The sequence below is a fragment of the Parambassis ranga genome, chromosome 5 (genome assembly GCF_900634625.1).
Source record: "Parambassis ranga chromosome 5, fParRan2.1, whole genome shotgun sequence".
NCBI lineage: Eukaryota > Metazoa > Chordata > Actinopteri > Ambassidae > Parambassis > Parambassis ranga.
This window is the reverse complement of record NC_041026.1, coordinates 6,673,164-6,693,051: the sequence shown is the minus strand read 5'-3', so window position 1 is coordinate 6,693,051 and position 19,888 is coordinate 6,673,164. Positions and strand designations below refer to the sequence as shown.

Sequence of the window (19,888 nt, the reverse complement as noted above, 5' to 3'; positions counted from 1 at the left end):
AGACAGTGTGAAACACTGAGGGTTACCAGACACTGATTGGCTTAATCACCACTGTGTTAATAGTTCTCATGATTAATTTAAAGTGTTACAGCTTGGATATGATATCTGAATCTGAGGGGCAGGTCGCACTGTTACAGACAGGCTGTAACATCTTTAAACGGAGGATCTGACACTGGAGGCGTTATTTGAGCAGGCTGTGTTGACACTGGGTTATAAGGGTTGGAGGTGTGCACCTGCTAAAACCAGAATAAGTGAGCTAAATGTCACATTTAACTAGCATTTACATGCTTTCCACTTGTCAGGGTGACTCTGCGTCTTTCAAACTTTAGTTGGGGGGAACTCCTGAGGGACTCGTATCGGTCACCGGGGCCTTATGTTGGAAATCCAAACATGTGCCCCCCCCCCTCCTCACTGTGTCCATGTGCTTCCGGGGCGGCTCACCACAACATTCAGGACTGGCCCCACCTTCACCTCCACCTCTTGTCATCAGAGTGTTTTTTGTTTTTTATCACACTATAAAGGGTGTTAAACTTTCTTCTTCTTCTTCTCCTAATAAAAAAAATGTCTCCAAACTGTCAGCTACCCGCCACCCCAGATGCCATATTTAGGATACAAATGTGAAGAGATGACAGCGTTGTAAAATGGTGCCCGTGCTGAGATTATAATTAACATTTCCAACCTACATCACTCTCCCTCCCACTTCTCCTTTTTTTTTTTTGCTTTCCTCCCCCCTCCTCCCCCCTCCCCTCCTCTCCTCCTATTCACTCACTCCTGTACAATAAATGGGAGAAAAATGCAAGAAGAAAAGGGAGAGAAGGAAAAGAAAAGGGAGATGGAGGAGGAGAAGGAGGAGGAGAGAGAGACAGAGAGAGAGAGAGAGAGAGGGTGACCAAACGGAGGGAGGGAGGGAGGAGGGAGGGGGAAACGGCGTATGCTTGTATACAACCCTGATTTCCATTTTTTTCCCAACTCGTAATGTATTTAATTCAAGTGAAACGTAATCATGACGTGTGGTGTCATTAATCTCCTCGCCGCCTCTCCCGTAAGTACACTGAGTCTTTACTTTCAACATATATATACATATATCTCCATTTATCTGCTTACATTTGATCTAACGCGCTGTTTACGGACACTTTTACGCACGGCGCGTAGATGAAACATTTCCAAAAATCCTTTCATTTACTGCGTTGTTGCCTTTTTTTTCTTCTTCTTCTTCTTCTTCTTTTTGCCACGAGCAACACACACATACACACTCTCTCTCTCACACACACACAGACACACACACGGGATAATGGCCAACATAGTTTTATTTCCTTTTCTTATCTGTGTATATGCGCCTGTGAGTGATTGGCATGAAGCATGTATGTAACCCCGGCGCGCTCCGGACCACTTTACGTGTGTGTGTGTGCGCGCGTGTGTGTGTGTCATGTATGTAAAAAGCCGGCGCGACATGCATGTAAGAGGCTCCACGGAGCAGTGACATGACAGAAACGCATAGAAAAAAAAGAGAGAGTGTGTGTGAGAGGGAGACCGAATTGTTGCAAGTGCAGGAAAAAGTCACGCGGAGACGTGTGTGTTTTCGCGAGGAAGAAAATCCAGCAACTTTGTCAAAGCGATCGGAGCTGTTTGGAAATGTTCCTGCTCAAAAAAGAAAAGAAAAAGAAAAGAAAGAAAGTAGCGTTTACAGAAAAAAGAGAGGAGACAAGTTCTCGGTGCGTAAACGCAGGATCTTCGATCAGCCGCAGACATATTGTCCGGGGCGTAAAAGTGCATTATTTGGCAAGTTGATCCTTAAAAATTTGTAGCTCGACTAAATTCTTTTGTTGGACACACATTAGGCTTTGTGTTGTTTTCCAGATAAGCGGCGCCACTTTCGCCTGCGCAAAAAAAGAATGAAACACACCAGACACACACACACGGACACACACACGCATCCACAGGCTGCTTACAGTGTTTTATAAACGCTGTACTTTTTTACTACAGTGTTTACTACAACGTGTGTGTTTAGCTGTCCTAACATCACCTCTGTGGATAAGCAAGTGTGGCGTGTATCCGTGTGTGTGTGTGTGTGTGGAACGCGTGTTGCCAAATTGTGATCCGTGAAGATAAGTTTAAAATATGTGCGTTTTTTTTTGGGATACGATGTCGCTCTTTTTTTGGACATTTGGATTGAAGATGAAATCCATGATGGCACCCCCCCTCCTCTTCCTCCTCCTCCTCTTCCTCTCCCGTCCGCTGCCTGCTCGCTGCTCTCACTCGTCTTTTTTCTCCCCTCCCTTAATCTTTTGTATAGAAAATTTAGGAACAAAATGGAGCAGGGGAGAGAGCGATAGATAGGCTGACATGACACACACACACACACACTCTCTCTCTCTCACACACACACACTTCGACTTCTCCAAACTACCCCTGTTTATGATCGCGTTATTTTCTTCTTCTTCTGTTTTTCCATGGGTTGCGCGCGGACACCATCTGCGGGGTTAATCCCGTTTCTGTTTATTAGTGCATTGTTTATTATTTATTTCATTAATGTGCCTCTAATTGAGATGGCCGCGAGAGAGAAGAGAGGGGGGAGAGAGAAAAGAGCGTACTGAAAATGGTTGCACGTTATTGACGCACATCACAGGGGCGAGGAGGAAATTCCTCTTGAGATAAGGCGCAGACGTGTCATCTGCTGGGTTGACCAGAGACAGACACTCCCGTCGCCCGCTTCTATATCCAATAGAAGATGTTTAGGGATCCTGAAATGCCCTATTTTTACACGCAGCCAAACTGTCACACTCTGGAGAGCACAGTGGAAGTAGGTTGACATCGCCTCGCCTGTCCTATAATCAGGAGGGTCCTTAAACTCATCAGTAAGACCTGAAACTGTGCAGTTTTTATTTTTAATAACACCTCCACAGGTCACACAGGATGACCGTTCTCTGCATTATAATGACTATGCAACCATTCAGACCTCTGTGTTCAAGTGGCACCCCCTTCCTCCTCCTCCTCCTCCTCCTCCTCCTCCACCACCATCAATACTGCCACTTCCCATCTTTGTACATACTGTACAGCACTTGAAGGGGCACATACACCCCATCCAGGTGGCTCTCGGGAAAGAGAAAGAGAGAGAGAGAGAGTAAAAAAGGGAGAGGAGTGTAGCACCAATCAAGGCTTCTGATTGATATAATTGGGTCATTAGTGCGCTGCGGGAGAGGCACCTGCTTGCCCTCAGTTAGGGAGAATCTACTGCATTGTGACATTTTGAGACTGTTGAGAGTTCTGCTGGCTGCTCGGGATTAGTGTGTATTTAGAGCATTAGGGTCTGACTTAAATAGTGTGCCCACTTTCTTTTTTTTCCCTTTTTCCTACTTGTGTGGAGTTTTGGAGAGCGGGTTGTAACTTCCAGTTTCTGATTTTTAGGAAGGAGTGCAGGCCGAAAACAGTAAGTTTAACGACATATTTTGTGCAGTAGACGCTGTATAGAAGTGGCACCGAGTGCACCATGTGACCAGAAGTGAACAGACTACATCTTTAGTGTACGGTACTTCTGGAAAAAATCTAAACATTGCAATCTAGTAGATTGTTCCAAACTTCCAATCGCTGACTGACTGTTGCAGCTTTAAGGCAGAAGATGTGTATTTAAACGACAACTTTGTGTGTTTGTCTGCACAAAAAAAGCTGATCTGATGATGAACGGAGCCTCTAAGCTCGCTGAGGAAGAACACATCTGTTCTGAGCAGGACGGGCAGGAGGCTAGAAATATGTCCACGTACTTTTGTCCATATAGTGTGGTGGTTCCTCAGTGTGCTTTCTTCGTGTCTGCAGGATTGTGTGGTCGGCCCTGACACAAATAGATGAAACGAATGCAAACTGGTGCAACTAAAGACTCAGTGGAACTGGTTTTAGGGACCTTAAAAGCTGACGGACCAGGTGGGGACATGTGTAAATCCATCACCACTGATGGACCACACTGCCAGTACCAGCAGCAGGTCCATCACACTTTAAGGTCCTTTAAAAAAGTGGTTGTTTTGTGGTGAAGACACAACTTGTGTGTCTGCTGTTTCCTGTTTGCTGTGTACATGAAACACCTTGCAGTGCATTGTGGGACAAAGTACGGCCCACTGCACTGCAGAGTGGTTCTAACATCTGACCCCCATGTTATCTCTAAAGGGGCCTTGAACCCCATGTTGGGAATCAGGAGCCTACGGGTCTGTAGATTCTCTGATCTGTCATTTGTAGCAGGAGCGCCCCTGCTCCTGCTACCATCATTTGTAGCAGGAGCGCCCCTGCTGGTGACGACATGCAATTGCATAATGTTTTTTTTTTAGAAGGAAGAAAGGAGCCGTTTGACTCCCAGTGACTGGAAACTGGATCATGTTTAGCTACACGAGCTGCAGGACTCCTGAAGATGCTAATTAGCTAGCATCAACCTGTAGCATTGAGTAATACCACTTTGTGCCACTAGATGTAAATGTGAGTAACTGTAGCCCCTTGTTAATGACACTAACAAAGCGATTAATGAAACTATAAGCACCATGTTGGTTAAAGCTATTGGTGCTAGCAGAATTAGCTGTCTGGTTGTTGTTAGCTTAGCACAGATTTCTTGCCTCTGTTCCTTGATGTACTGTGAATGATGCTATAAACTGAAATCATGTAGCTTATCTACCACAGATAGATCTATCCTGAAGATAGCATGCTAACCAGCTAGCTTCAGCCTGTACCTTAGGTGGTAAAGTGATCAATTGATTAGCAGGATAGCTGACTAGCTAACGTTGGTTTTTAGCTTAGCTTAGACTTGTTGCTTCACCACACTCACTGCGTATGATATCAGCCTTAGGCGAGAGCTCATGTAGCTTCTGCACAATGAAGGCGAAGGAATGAGCAGCTAATGGGAACAACAGCGACCCCTCCAGAGAGCCACGCCACACCTTTTGTTTCTTAAGTATCGACACCTCATGTCTGAGTGTGCGTCAAGCAAGGTGTCATTAAGAGACACACACAAGCTCGGCAGATTTCCCCCGGGTGAATTAAGTGGTTATGATATTACAGTTACTATTTTCTCTTTAGTAAGACGCTTCACATGTCTGATATACCTGATATTCCACAAGGAGGTCACGGCGTAGGGTCAGGTAGTGGGGGTCTTCCTCAAGGACACATGAGGAAGAGGAGGAGGAGGAGGGGTAGCTGAAAGTTTGCTGAAAGTATCCTAGATTATTCATGATTTGATTGACAGTTTACAGAACAGGTTTGGATGTATGATCAGGAAATTCATCAGGTGTTTGCTTCACCTTCCTGCGCTTCTTCTTCTTCTCCTCTCTCAGCCCCAGCAGGTGATCTTCTTTAAGCCCCAACCGATTCTTCTTTTAAGGCTTCAATCTTGTAATCCTGAATCAGACGAATCAGCTCATTGGTTCAGACTGCAGGGAGGCCTGCATGGCTGCATGTGATGCTTCAGATTGGCTCGCTCAGATGTGGCGCTCTGCAGCTGCGAGTTAAGTGTCGGCTCGTGTTCTCCGCTCGGAGGAGGAATTCATTCAGAAACAGGAGGAAGGACGGTTCAGACAGGAAAGGGCAAAAAAAAACAAAAAAATGCACAACTTTCCTCGCACGTCTTCACTTTTATCACTGAGAGGGAGAGTGCGAGCCAGGCGAAGTTAGAGTGAAGCAGGGGGGGTTCAGGGAAAGGTGAAGTAAAGGAAATGAATACCGTCTGTGGGGAAGTTCGCCACGTGACCACGCGATAAAAACCACAGGGCCAAATTATACTGTACACACCACACACACACACAGAGCAGCCAGACTCCCCCTCTTCTTCTTCTTCTTCTTCCTTCTCCTCTCAGTTGGTTGTGGTCAGTCTCTCATACATATCCCCAAAGGACGCCTCTCTCCTCACCTCGCTTCATCACATGAGAGTTCAGAGTTTCTGCAGAAATACACACTCCTGAAACCCTGAGGCGCAGGACTGAGGTGACTAATTTTAGGTACAGGCAAACAAAAACAACACACACACACACACACACAGAAAGCAGTTTCAAACCACGCAAAGACTATGGCTTGATATGATATATCACCCGTCTGCCGATAAGACCCTGTTCACACTGGAGAAATCAATCCGGTTAGAGCGGGATTCGGCCCATATATGGATATATCCAGATTGATTTCAATCCACCTCTTGGAGGTGGATCTAGCCGGATTGGCTCAAATGTGGTTCAGGTCTGAACGCATATCCCGCTAGCGACATCATACTTCGGGTTCACAGGGACAGTGTCCGGGTCGTGTACAAAAGCCGTATGTAAACAACTGTCAAACCACAACAGCTTTGCCCTGAGTATATTTTCACAGGGCTACAAAGGAATAAACTGCTTTTTGAACCGGACAAAAAAAAACACACGACACACGCCTGAACAGAATCTGTATATTACAAGGCACCACCTAGTGGTTTGGAGGACAACAAAGAAGCCATGTGTAATAGCCAGGTCTGAACGTATCCAGCTTCTGGATTCAGTCCCACCCTAGCTGGACTGACTTTCTCCAGTGTGAACAGGGCCCATAGTTGTGGTGGTCTGGCTAATAGTGCCTCAGCTGTGTTGTTTACAATATTCACAGCAGGTCCACATCTGCACTACACCAGAGCAGATGTCTCCATAGTAAGATGCTAACATATGCTTTAGCACATTGTACATTAGAGCCTGGCAGATGGTCTAGGAACAGAGGAATGTTAGACTTTGTGAAAATTTGTAGTTCATATTTCACAAAGAACTACAATGAGGACATGTAGCACCGTCTGCTCAGCTGTAATGCTAACGATAAGCTACATGTGTTGCAGGCAGTGCTGGGAGTTGAAGCAGATACCTATATCAGCTGACGGTATCAGTGCTTTGATCTAGCCGTTAAAAAATAGAAAGTAGGCTTCTTAACTTTCAATCCTTTTCTGATGCACATGCGTCGGTAACCTCTTAGCCACAAATTCAATCTGTTGTCATTGAAGCAATTGTTATATTTTCAGCCATTTTTTTCAGTTTCTGTGCTGGTTGCTGCTGGTTTTTTCAGGAAAAAAGTGCTAGAATTGTGATATTTGCTTTTTTTTGTGACCCCTCGCATCCCAGAGGGGTCACCAAAAAAAGGTCATAACAGAGGAAGAGCAATAAATAAAAAAAGTATGATTGAAAATGTCCATATAGCACAGTTTAACTTACATTTACACTTTTTAATGTAAAGCTAGGCAGATTCGGCACTTCCTGCCCACACACACTGATCTTTACACACCCTCTCATGTACAATTACCATGTGAAGCTTTGCGTCGTGTACAAACCTGCTCTAACTATACAACCACTCAGTGCGTATTTACACAGTGACATCAAACCCCCTCCTAAAAAAAAAAAAACTTGTCTGAACATATTACAGTCTCCCCTTTGCAGGCATTTATCAGGGATGTGATATACAACAATACAAACACACACACTGCAGGAGTAGTGATCAGTATTTAAACAATGCATCCCAGTGACCTCAGTGATAAAAACGAATTTTCAGTGCAGGTAATTCTAAAGTAAAATCAGTTACCTGCAATTACCGTAATGACAAACATCATAGTGACGCTTAACACACAACGATAGGCTCTTAAGCTATCATTACTGTGTGAACTGCAGTGTCATTACTCACACAGCACATTTCAGGGTCACTGACAAAGCAGGAGGAAAAAAAATACATGGTTCAGATTTTGTAAGTCAGGTCTGACTGTATAATTGACTTTATCTCTCAGACTATCTCTTTCAACATGCTAACACCTGTCTTATGTCTAGCTGCGATTACATTCTTTACAAGCTAATAGCTAATAGCCTACTGTGATTGGATAAATTATTAGTCCGTCTTTAAGCAACGCCCCCACACTGGACCACAATGGTCAAAAGATGGGTTATCGAGCTAATGTGGTTAGCTAAAGCACGTACAGTTAAAAAAAATGTTAACCCATAACCTGCACACACAAGCTACATGCTTTAGCTTAGCATACAGAGGCCTAAAACTGACCATGCTGCATGCTAACTGCACATCTGTAGCTCAAATGTGCATTACAAGCTAACAATCAGATGTGTGCTAAAGAGCATTCACAATCCTACTAAGGATCTTTTGATTGCTAGCAAGTAGCAGTTAGCATGTCACTGAAAATGTTTTCTTTTATTGTAAGGAAAACAGATAACAATGTATTAGCAAACAAGCTAGCAGAGGATTTATTTTGGAGTGAACAGGTACGGCTAAGCCTGGCTAACAGGACCCTGATTTTAGCTCCGGAATTCGGGGTCCTGCTGCTTAGCAACAAAAATGATTGACAGCGAACGTTAAAAAAAAAACCTGAATGGGCACGCTAAGTCCCGCTTAAATCCGTCAACAAAACAAAAATAATTCCTGTCCTCTTTGTTTACTAGTCGTTATTTGTGTGTAAAATAAACAACAACATGCTCCTTTCATCATAGAAACGGGTGCATTCACACCTGGGGTTTATGTGCTTCTTCTTCTCTTCTCCGCTTGATTTGTGTCCCTCCGTCACCCTCCCCCCCTTTCTGCATCCTTTTGCTACACCTTATCTCCCCCTCTCCATCTATCCAAATTTTCTTTATTGGCATGACAGGGCTGCTGGTTGGCGACAGCCACCGTCACCCTGGAACAATGCATTGAGATGGGTGATATTCATATGATAATACCATCAGACTTACATTAAGATTAACTCTCTCCCTCTGTGTGTGTGTGTGTGTCATATTTTGTGTTTCTTTTCAAATGATTTTGTTCTCCCTTCATGTTATGCCCCGGCCTGCCACTGATGATTTCCCCTGTTATTCTCTGTTCCAGCATGTCTTCCATCTTTTCTTTTTTTTTTCTTCTTCTTCACCACGTTGGCAATCAAATTAACCCATTCTCATTCACATATTGTTTTTTTTTAAATGTAACAGCACTGTGTATTTCCCTTTCTCCTCCTCTCTGCCTCTGCCTCTCTTTCTTTTCCCCCTTCTGTCTGCCTCCTTTTCTCGCTCTTCGCCATGTTGGCAGGGCCCAATCTACCAGCTGATATCAGCATTCCCTGGCACTCTGCCAACTGGCAACACTGCAGGAGAGAGAAAAAAAACGAGAGAGAATGAAAGAAAATTAGTGAATAATAGACGGAGGGAGGGAGCGAGAGAATGAGAGGGGGATGGGAGAGGTATGAAGAGAGAAAGAAAGACAGACAGAAAGGGAAGAACAATAATGGTGGATTAAGAAACGACTCTGTGTGTGTGTGTGTTTATGTGATTGATATGGTGTGATATCCCTGTGAGTCATAGCCGAGCTAAAATGTCAACTGGCTACATGAGAATCTCTTTGTCATCCCGGCTCAGTGACACACACATACACACACAAACACAGACACACAGATACAGATGATACAAACACATATGTGTCCATAAGAGAAACATGGCACCTGATGTCCCCATTGTTTTTGTCATTTATGACCTTTTTGTTTTTGTTGTGCGAGCGACAGACACAAATGTGCATAAATCTGACGCAATCTGCTGCGCACTCCAAATATTTGGGTGTGTGAGCACGCCTGCCAAAAAAAAAAATGCCTGCGTGTTCAATATGCTGTATATATCACAGCGCTGACGGTAGCACTGCAGAATCAGCTTTTTAAATGACTTAAACATGACTAAGCAACGTATGGCCACCACCACACCCAAACAACAAAACACTGTGTGTGTCTGTGTGTGTGTACAGTGTACTGATTTATAAGCAAAACTACTGTATGAGTGCACAGGAAGGGTGTGTGGGGAAGTCAAAACACTGCGCGCCCATCCTGTTTGGGACAGTCCGTGTCCTGTGGTGGTGCCCTTAACTCACACACACACACACACACACACACACACACATATCTATAGTATACACACACACACCAATCACACTCTGGCTAATCATCCCATATGTGCTAACCGTATGCAGGAAGCAGAACAGGTGCGCACCTGTTGAACGTGTGCACCATCAGACGGACGTTTTTTTTTTAATCCTTTTAATATTTCTTCAGCAGTTATTCTAATATTCCAGTCTGTGGTCAGATTATAACTTAATGCTTCACTCATTTTGTATGTTTCGTCCACAGAAAACCCAAGGAGGAGGCTGTCTCAGAAGAGTGTCCCCCCACATCCGAGGCACTGAAGAATGGCATAACACCACACACGCTGCTGGTAGGTCTTTCCAACTTCTGGTTGTTTCATGGACAATTGACTTTTTCCTCTTTAACACCGCCATCTCTTTATTTCTGTGTCCAGAGGATGGATTCTCCGCCGGAGTGTGTCTTGTCTCTTTCTTGTGAGCAGCCCCAGTCTCCCCCGACTCTGCCCTCACTGGACCACAGCCCCCAGGCCTCCTCTCCTCACACCCAGCTCTCTCTGCCCGACAGCCCGATCGTCCTGCCGATCCACAGCCCCGAACCTTCCCCCCAGAGCCCAGACACCACACCTTATTTCCCCCTCTCTCCTTTCCCCCTCCACCATGATAATAACAACCACCATGATATTGATGATGAAGAAGATGATGATGATGATGAGGAGGAGGAGGAAGGGCTGGATGCCGTTCCTCCATCCCCGACACCAGCAGTAGCTTTGTTCCCAGGAGGAGGGGGTCAGGAAGCTGGATGCAGCCCCTGTTTGGACTCCTCTCCACCAGACACACCGTCAGCACCGCTGCTGGGGTATGGTGCCCTCGAGCTCGCCCTGTCCTCTGGACAGAGTGGGAACTGCAGCGACGAGCTCGACCTCCAGCTGTTCCAGAAGGACACTGTTACCAGGGCGATACCTGGAGTTGGTGGGGCGTCGTCAGGCCCTGCACTCAGGTTTCCCTGCCACGTGTGTGGGAAGAGATTCCGTTTCCAAAGCATTTTGTCTCTTCACGCACGAGCTCACAGTCTGGACCGGCGTGACCGCCGAGCTTCAGCCCTGTACCGGGCTGGGCTCCCTTCAGCTCCTCTAAAGCAACACCTCAAAGTCCAGCAGAACCACAAAGATTTGATCCCCAATCACAAAAGTCACCCAAACCAGCGTTTACTGCCAGGAACTCTCATCCAGCATCTCACAGAAGAAGAGGATGTCAATGGGGAGGTCAGGGGTCTAGATGATGGCCTACAGACAGACCAGAATCCAAACTTTTTACTGGATGACAGCACAGCTTTGACCCCTCCACTTACAGAAGACCCTGTGTCTGTAAGCTCTCCCTATTCTTCTACCGTTGGCGATGGTGCGTCCACTTCCTCAGCGCCTACGTATCGCTGCCATGCCTGCAAAGGAAAATTCCGCACAGCTTCAGAGCTGGCTCGCCACGTCCGCATTCTCCACAACCCGTATAAATGCACTCTTTGTCCTTTCTCTGCCAGCCAAGAAGAGAGCCTGGCATCTCACTTGCAAGAGTGCCACCCTTCCCCTGAGGTACCTGCTCTGCCTCTTGCCTTTAACTCCAGACCCATCATTGCAACCCCGGACACTCCGGTGCCCACCCCGTCCCACACCCCAGCTCCAACTCCAAGTAACCCACAGGTAACATCAGCTGCTGCAGCCGCTGCGTCCTCCACACTGCCAGCATTTCGCTGTGACACTTGTGGGCAGCGATTTACCCAGTCTTGGTTCCTAAAGGGACACATGCGAAAGCACAAGGACTCCTTGGACCATAAGTGCCAGGTTTGCGGCCGTGGCTTCAAGGAGCCTTGGTTCCTCAAAAACCACATGAAAGTTCATCTCAATAAGCTCGGGCTGAAGGCGGGGCTGGGATCCCCTGGAGGACCAGGAGGTGCTGAACAGCAGTCGAAGGGTTCTGCTAGTAGTCAGTCTCTTAACGCACTCTATTCAAGCCTCCTTCTGGCTCAGCGAGGAGGTGGGGGCAGAGGAAGATCAGATAGGGAAGCTGGAGGTCGACTAGGGATGGGCTTGAGCAAATCAGCCATCCTGGGCTATCTGGGTTTGCCAAGTGACAGCAGTGGTGCCAGCTGCATGGAAAGACTTCAAGCAGTAGCTCAGGTGGCAGAAATGGGAAATACTGGTGGTGGAGGTGGTAGCTCAGGAGGAGGAGAAACGGGAAGAGGAGGATCAGCACGAGGAGGTGTCACAGGTGAAACAACAGCAAACATTTCAGAGGGAGGAGATCAGGCAACTTGGTGGCAACTGGTAGCTCGTAGCCTGGCAGTCGCCCAGCAGCAGCAGCAGAGGCCCCCTCAGCGAGGCCAGCAGCGAGGCCAGCAAGGCCCAGGTCGAACTTCTGTGATCACAGAGGCTGACCAAGTCAGAGCCTACCTCGGAGGCCTGGATCCAAGAGAGGACACTGGTGGCACAGGGGGGCCGTGGGAATGCCCAGACTGCGGAAAGCTATTCCGCAGCCTGCAGCAAGTGGTGGTTCATGCTCGCGTTCACACTCAGAGACCTCAGAAAGGAGGCGGCGGTGAAGACGAGGGTGGTGTTAGTCGCAGAGGACTGGGGCTAGGAAGAGGCGAAGTGCGACAGGACTCTCAGCTACACGGTGGTGGTGGTGGATCCCGGCAAATGGGAGAAGCCAGACCGGACTCAAAACTGAACAGCGGCGGATCACAACAAGCCGGAGCAGCGACAGGGTTTCACTCCATCGTCTCAACCTATAAAGGTATCACATGAGTACTTTACTTTCATAGTACTTTTCTCTGGTAAACAGAAGCTCCCTTTTCTCTCCTCACACCAGCTGTTATCTTTACGTTTCTTCTCTACTTGCAGGCGAAAACGGCTTGACAGCAGTCTCCTCCATACCTTCAGCTGCCACCAGGGAGCGAGTGCGGGGTAGAGGGATAAAAGATTGTCCCTACTGTGGCAAAGCTTTCCGCTCTTCACACCATCTCAAAGTGCACCTGAGAGTTCACACAGGTGAGCTTAACAAACTGTTCACGTTTTGTTTTAACCTTTACAAATCCCTGGAAAGGTCTCATTTAGGCATCCTCCTCACTTTAACACATTCACCCCAGAGAGCTGGCCAGGAGCTAATCATAGCCCTCTAACTGCAGGCAACCGAGCACCTCCACTCCAGAATACGTAGTTTTAGAAGAAAAAAGGGAGTGAAGCTCACATCCTGAACCCTAACCCATCTTATTGGTTACACATTATTTGATGTGTAGCACATAGGAGCACAGAGGAGAGACAAAAATGAAAATAAAGAAAGAAAGCTTATACCGAATATCTGGTGACAGATGAGTAGGACTTTAATGAAAATTGGGATCTCTCACTGCAGTCACTCACTCTCTTAATTAATGATCCATATTCATAAGGCGTTATCAGCATGACTCATTGTCATTTTTTTTATTATTCTCCTTTGCTTGATGTATTTGATCAAAATTAAAACCCCTCTTTCTTTTTTCCGTTTTTTTTTTTTACTCTTGTAACACGGAGCACATCCACGTCAACAAAAAACAATAAGGATTATTATGATAGTGTTGATGTGGATTTGACTTTTTATTATTATTATTGTTATTATTATAATTAATGATCCCAAACAGCTTGTTCTCTCACTCAGTGTGCTGCTTCTGTGTCATCGAGTGATTACCACATGGTCAGTAATTTAAGCGAAGGTATCAAATTATTAATAAGGTTCTCCTGAGAATATCTCTGTACCCCTCTGGGATTTTTAATCCCATCATTACTTTTTTTAGCAGCAGCGACAAATTTCCAAATGGCCCATGGTGCATGTGGATCCTCAGAGTCTGTGCTGTGTGACCAGTTTTGTTGATCATTGTCACATCATTCCGCTTTATCTTTCCCCAGCTAATCAGTAATGGAATGCTGCCATCTGCCTGTCAGATATGGAACTACGCCACTTACTCAGCACTGCTTAAATGGCCATAAACAGTGTGTGTGTGTGTGTGTATGCAGAATAAAGCTGCTCTCTTCATTTTATGTCTGTGTGGAATCAAACCAACTCGACTTGAAAACTTGAAAGTCCAGTTCATTTTGGATTTTAATTCCAAAAAGGGCAGACTAATGGTAAAAATCTGTGATAATCTGACCCTTTAAGATTCGCCTGGGATGATAATGAGCCTCAATGTTTGGCTTCTCTCTCACAATCATGATTAAACTTCAAAGCAGAAGGATTGTCACACAAAAATCCACTGTGTACTTGTGTATGAACGCAACATCCTTGGACCGGGGATTCGATATCACTGTCAGATATTGACCCCAGTTTTGACTAAATAGCTCAACTGGATATCAAATGATAAGACAGATCTATCTATTAATTTCAATTCTATGTTTGCAGCTCAGAGTTTGAAGACAAGTTGAAATATCTATATAAAGCAAAGATCAGTATCAGTAACAGATGTAGTACCAGGTACTGGTATCATTGTCGGAACTGATAAAGTTCACTCAGACCACTGCATCCTTAGATCAGTCAGGTGACCCTCTCAGACCTTGTACCCAGTATAATTAATTCCTTCTAATCTCCTGGTTTTCATTTTTTTAGGTGAGAGACCCTACAAATGCCCCCACTGTGACTATGCGGGTACTCAGTCCGGCTCGCTGAAGTATCACCTCCAGAGGCACCACAGGGAGCAACGCAACGCCCTGTCAGCTGCCTCCAATTCCTCCTCCTCTGGTCTCACCTCCACTATCAACAGTCTGACCTCTGGAACCTCTGGACTGGTCAAGCAGCGCCAGTCTCAACTCAACCACTGCCCAGTCAACCGAGGCCCACATGACACCTCCACCTCTCGCCCCAGCCAGCAGTCCTGGCTCCCGGGGCTTCCTGACCAGCGGGAACATCGCAAGGCCTTGGCAGCTCTCAGAGATGTTGATTTGGAGACCCAGTACAGGTATCTCTCTGGGGTGATGGGGGCCCTTTACCAAGGTGGAATGGATGCGGGCTGGATCAGGGAGTCTCCCCCACCAAAGGCCCCTAAAGTGTCTCGGCGTAAGCCCCTTACTACAAGCCGAATGGTTCAGCCGTCAAGAGACAAGGGTGGACCATCAACTCAAGAGGGTGGGTTTGAACCCCTGGATCTGTCCCGCCGCACCTCACCTGGCATTGGTGAGGATGGGAGCATGGGTGTAGGAGAAGGAGGAGCTGGGGATGGTGAAGAGGATAGTTCAGCAGGGATCAAACTGAGCCAGTGTTTGTTCTGCCCTTTCCGGACATCTTCAGCAGAGCTGATGGCCATGCACCTCCAGGTCAACCACACCAGTAAGTCCAGGCGCAAAAGAAGTTCTCTGGCTATCTTGAATCATGACAGTGCCCCAAAGGCCACCAAGCCACGGATGGGCCACTCCGACCTCGACCCCCTGATGATATGGAGGCATGTGAATGAAGCAGAGCCCCAGGATCGACTGGGAAAATGGTCCACAAATCAAGCCCAGCTGATTAACGGACTGTCTGAGCATGCAACACACCATTTGGATGATGCTCTGGACCACCCACACTCTGTGGTTTCAGCATCAAAGAATGTAAGAGATGATCCAGTACTCGAGGCAAAGATGGAGAGTGAGGAACAAGAGGAGGAGCTGGAGGAGAACTTGGATAACAGCAGTGTGGAGGACTCACAAGACCAGGATCTAAGGATGTCCCTTGCTCTCTCACCAGCCCTGAGCTCCAACCATGCCATGGAAGAGGAGGAGAGAGTCTTAACTGATTAAGGGTATTTTGGATTTTAAACTGGAGTCTAAGGTTCAACGTTTTCAGCTACATTTGATGCATAATAAAAGAACGGGACGGATTCCTGTCAGAGGGGGGTCAACGGAAGAGTCGCCTCTTTGTACCTTTATTTCTGGAAAGATGTGAAGAACCACTTTTTGAAATCGGAGGGACAAACCACAGCTCCCGCTGGCGTTAATTGTGGACTTGAGTGTCATCTGTGTGGTCAAACACAAAAAAAGAGCATGAGTGCATCTGTTCAGGGCCACATTTTCTATTGTTTTCTTTTCATTCCAAGATGGATGATTTCTAAGATGGCCTCTAATTTGTTAAATGAAAGCAGAGGGTTTGGGTGTAGATCCTACTTTTATTCCACATTATGTAACGGATTGTAAATCCAAGACCGACCAAGTTGAAGCAAGCTGTGAAGAAGAGATGCTCGTGGACGGTTCGTCACTCTCAGCTTCAGGTTTCTCCTCAGACCACGACGCACTCACATGGAAGAAGGTTCGGTTCCGTGTCCGAGCTGCGACCTGGTATTCATTTAAGGCGACTATGTATCACTGCCTTGTTTGTTGGAAAAAGAAAGAAAAGTTTGTTGATTTTTTTTTCAGTTAGTGCCTGTTCACATCTGTTGTTGAGAGTCTCGTGCCCGTCGAGGCTCCGATAGGTCGCTCTTTTTATCTGAACATACAGTTTAAAACGATTTAAGTACAGTATATTTGTTCAAAGTGGTTCTAGGGTGTTGTGAATAGTTAAGTTGTTAAAGAAATGCTACATCATAGTCCTCAACGCAGCCGGTAGCTGTTTGTGACTCAGCTTAAAAAAAGAAAAGAAGAAAAAAAAAGAGCAATTTAAAAAAAAAAAGGGTTCAAAATTCAGTGTTTACACTAGATGCGGGTTGGCGTTGCCAAGGCAACCCTAAGGTTATCATATAGACGTAAGCGTAAGGGTCTGTTTGAGGGCTGTAGGGGGGCGGCGATGCTTCAAGCTCATGAACACAATCAAGTGACACAATGTTTTAAAGAGACTGAGACTTAGAAACTGTGTCCGAAATGTTTGTTTTTGTTTGTTCCGGTAGAGACAGAAAAAGAAACAGGACTCGATCTGAGAATCAAACTGTACTCCTGGGTTATGGTGTCTTTTTAGATGAGTAGATTCCCTCTTATTCTGTTTTTTATATATATATAAGAAAAGAAAAGACAATGGTAGGAGTCATTATTAAAACACTAACAAATGCATAGACATCCCAGTAGAATATGTGTAGCTTTTTGTAAAGACAAGAAAAAAAAGCAGACTTTTGTTTATTTTCATTTCCAGATGCTTACAGAAAAAGGTTATCAATATAGTTCATATTGATTATAATGTTTGTGAGCTAAGACTAGTTGGAATGTCTATACAGAGCACTGTGCAAGGTTTGAGTTCCCAAAGTAGTTGGTTTTATTTTGACTTTTATTGATAGACCAAACGTTTTTTCAATGGCAGTTGTCACTTTCTGTTGTCATTTTAAATGTGTAACTGTGTGGTTTCCCCTTTTTTTAACCCCAATAATTAGAAAGACCTGGTCACTTCAAGTGACCGGTGTGTCAAAAGTCCAACCACTGAACTGGAATTTAAAGGTTCTAAATGTCAGAGTCTGAACAAGTAGTGGTGGGTAGCATCATGCTGCTAGCATCATGCTAACGAGCATTCTGGTTCAACAGTTCTATCAGTTCTACAGTTGTTTACTGTTGCCTTTGTTAAACAGGTAGCTGGCTAACTACATTTTGTTTGTACCATCATCATGTTATTTTCTGAAGTAAGGCAAGCTAGCTAGCTAATTAGTGCAAAAACTTACCCTTAATTTCTCTAACTTTCTCTAGCTTCGCTAAACTGCATGGATCCGGTGATGGTTACCTTATTAACTGCCTAGCTAACTAATTGTTGCTAATATTCACCCTGTTGGCTATAAAAATGCATTTGTATTGTATGGTTATTTTTCTAAATTATATTAGCAAGCCACACATAATGCTAAGCTAACTAGCTCTAACCTAGCTACACAGCTGTATGATTCTGGTTGATAAAGTAAGCAAGCAGCCACATTAGCTTCAAGAGTTTACATTTATGAGATGCAGATGATAACATGACCAAGCAGGCAAGACTTAAGCTACTGCTAGCCAGCTAGCTTAGCTACATACCATTTAGCAGCCAGATTTGCCCCAGGAACTGGGACGATCCAGCGATCTCGTTTGCCACAAACAAGTCTTACATGTAGAACCTTTAAAGGAAGTTTGCATCATTTTTGTGAAAACATGAACAATCTTTTTTTATATAGATTCTTGTGGTTTGAAGGTATATTTATAAAAAAAAATGAATGTAAGGCATTAATATCCCCTTACACTGGTTAGCAGCCACTATTTATCTGATACGTTTGATGGGGTCTTCTATGAGCGCAGCCACACTTTAATGTGCATTAATGTGTCTTCTTTTTCCTTCGTAGAGCACCTTATGAGTTTTGTGGTGAAAGTCCCTTTAGTGGTGTCTCCTTAACAACTACTGTCAATGCCACCGTGCCTTCTGTTTCAAGCACTTCCTGGTGTATTTTGTAAAAACTCACCAAAAGCACTTAGCCTATATCTACACACTCTCTTCCTCTTTCCCCCGTTGTCTTCATCAGCATCAGCATCTTAACCATTTCTCTGCTGTCTTTTATTTCCTGTTTTCTCTCCTCAGGCCGATCTTTGGCCTTAAAAGAGGTCACCAGGCCTTATTATGATACCCTAGACTCTTGAAAGAATGGACTACCTAACGTAAAGTCGTTGTAGGCGTAGGGTTAGGCTACTTTTGGTCTTAACACTTAACCCTCGGTAAACCAAAGGCCAAGACTAAGACTAAAATGAATATTGTCTTTAATCTCATGAGGTGCCAAAACATGTCTGACGTGACACTAAACTTGAGAAAACAAAATAACCCACATACTCTCATATACTCTCCTCATACATCCACCCCCCACCCCACCCCTCCACGCTTGCTCTTCCTCCCTCTCCGTCAGCCGTAAACTGTCAATCTCCAGCACCACTTGAAGGTGACGTGTACTATCTGGTATTGAGGCCTTTATTAGATTTTTGATTTTGGTTCGTGTGGTGTTTGTTCGATGCCGTTGAGATGGAAAAATGCTCTTATAATGATAAGTATTATTGTTTTTTGGCATTATGGTTAAAAAAAGAAACGAAAAAAAAGAGAAATGTGTTGTTGAATGTTGTACAGATAGCACTAGAGATGTTGTGTTTTTGTTTATTTTTTAAAAGAGAGCACAAACTTGAGCGATGGTCCCTTCACCTCCTCCTCCTCTTCCCGTGGGCAGATGGGAATAAAATGGCCTGCCAATCAGTGGAGACATCCAATGACAAAAAGCCCCGCCTCCCTATGTAGATGCTCTGCACAGAAAGAAGAATGACAGAAGCACTTGAGCCAAACGACAGTCAGACAAACACATGGACGTGTTAGAATGGGATCAGTGTCGGGTTTTTTTAAAATGTGACTAATGGTGACACCAAAAAGGTGGCACTGAAACTTGTTGTCTTTTGTCTCAGCACAAGATACTTAAAAAAAACATGGCCGCCACCTCAGAATGGCTTGAAGGCTTAGGCCCCGTTCACACTGGAGAAAGTCAATCCAGCTAGAGGAGGTTTGAATCCTGATAGCCCTTAAGCTGGATACGTTCAGACCTTTTTGGCGCTCAATCCAGCTTAATCCGGCTTGTTTGTTGTCCTCCAAACCGCTTGGTGGCGCCTTGTAATATACAGAGTTCGTTCAGGCCGCGGTAGAACAATGTGTGCATTTTTCTGTCCCGTGTCGCTTGTTCTTTCATTTTTTTTTCCGGTTCAAAAAGCAGTTTATTCCTTTGTAGCCCTGTTGAAAATAAACTCGGGGCAGAGCTGTCGTAGTTCGATGGTTGTTTACATACGGCATTCGTACGCGACCCGGACACTGTCCCTGTGAACCAAAAGTATCATGCCGCTAGCAGGATTCGCTAGCTGCATTTGCGTTCAGACCTGAGCCAGATGTAAGCCAATCAGGCTTATGACCCCATGAGGTCCACTGAAAGGGGCGGAACTTTGGCTTTTTTTTCAAAGTGTCATCGCATCTACAGGATGCTAATAGGTCCATAGTACCAATACACTGTTCAGCCCAAATACAGTAAAACCTGTAAACTTACTCACAGAGATGCACCTGCTCGTGGACCAGCTGCCACAAAAACCCAGTCTATAATCTAGAA

The 19,888-nt window shown here is 45.3% G+C and overlaps 1 protein-coding gene across 1 annotated transcript; it reads left to right on the top strand.

The window, feature by feature from the left end:
- The first annotated feature begins 910 nt into the window (after positions 1–910).
- Positions 911–19,016, top strand: znf219 (zinc finger protein 219). The gene is made up of 5 exons (XM_028405782.1): positions 911–1,042; positions 10,106–10,190; positions 10,275–12,627; positions 12,735–12,881; positions 14,467–19,016. Exons 3-5 carry the CDS (start codon positions 10,278–10,280, stop codon positions 15,630–15,632), a joined length of 3,663 nt encoding a protein of 1,220 aa, XP_028261583.1. The 5' UTR covers positions 911–1,042; positions 10,106–10,190; positions 10,275–10,277; the 3' UTR covers positions 15,633–19,016.
- The last annotated feature ends 872 nt before the right edge of the window (positions 19,017–19,888 follow it).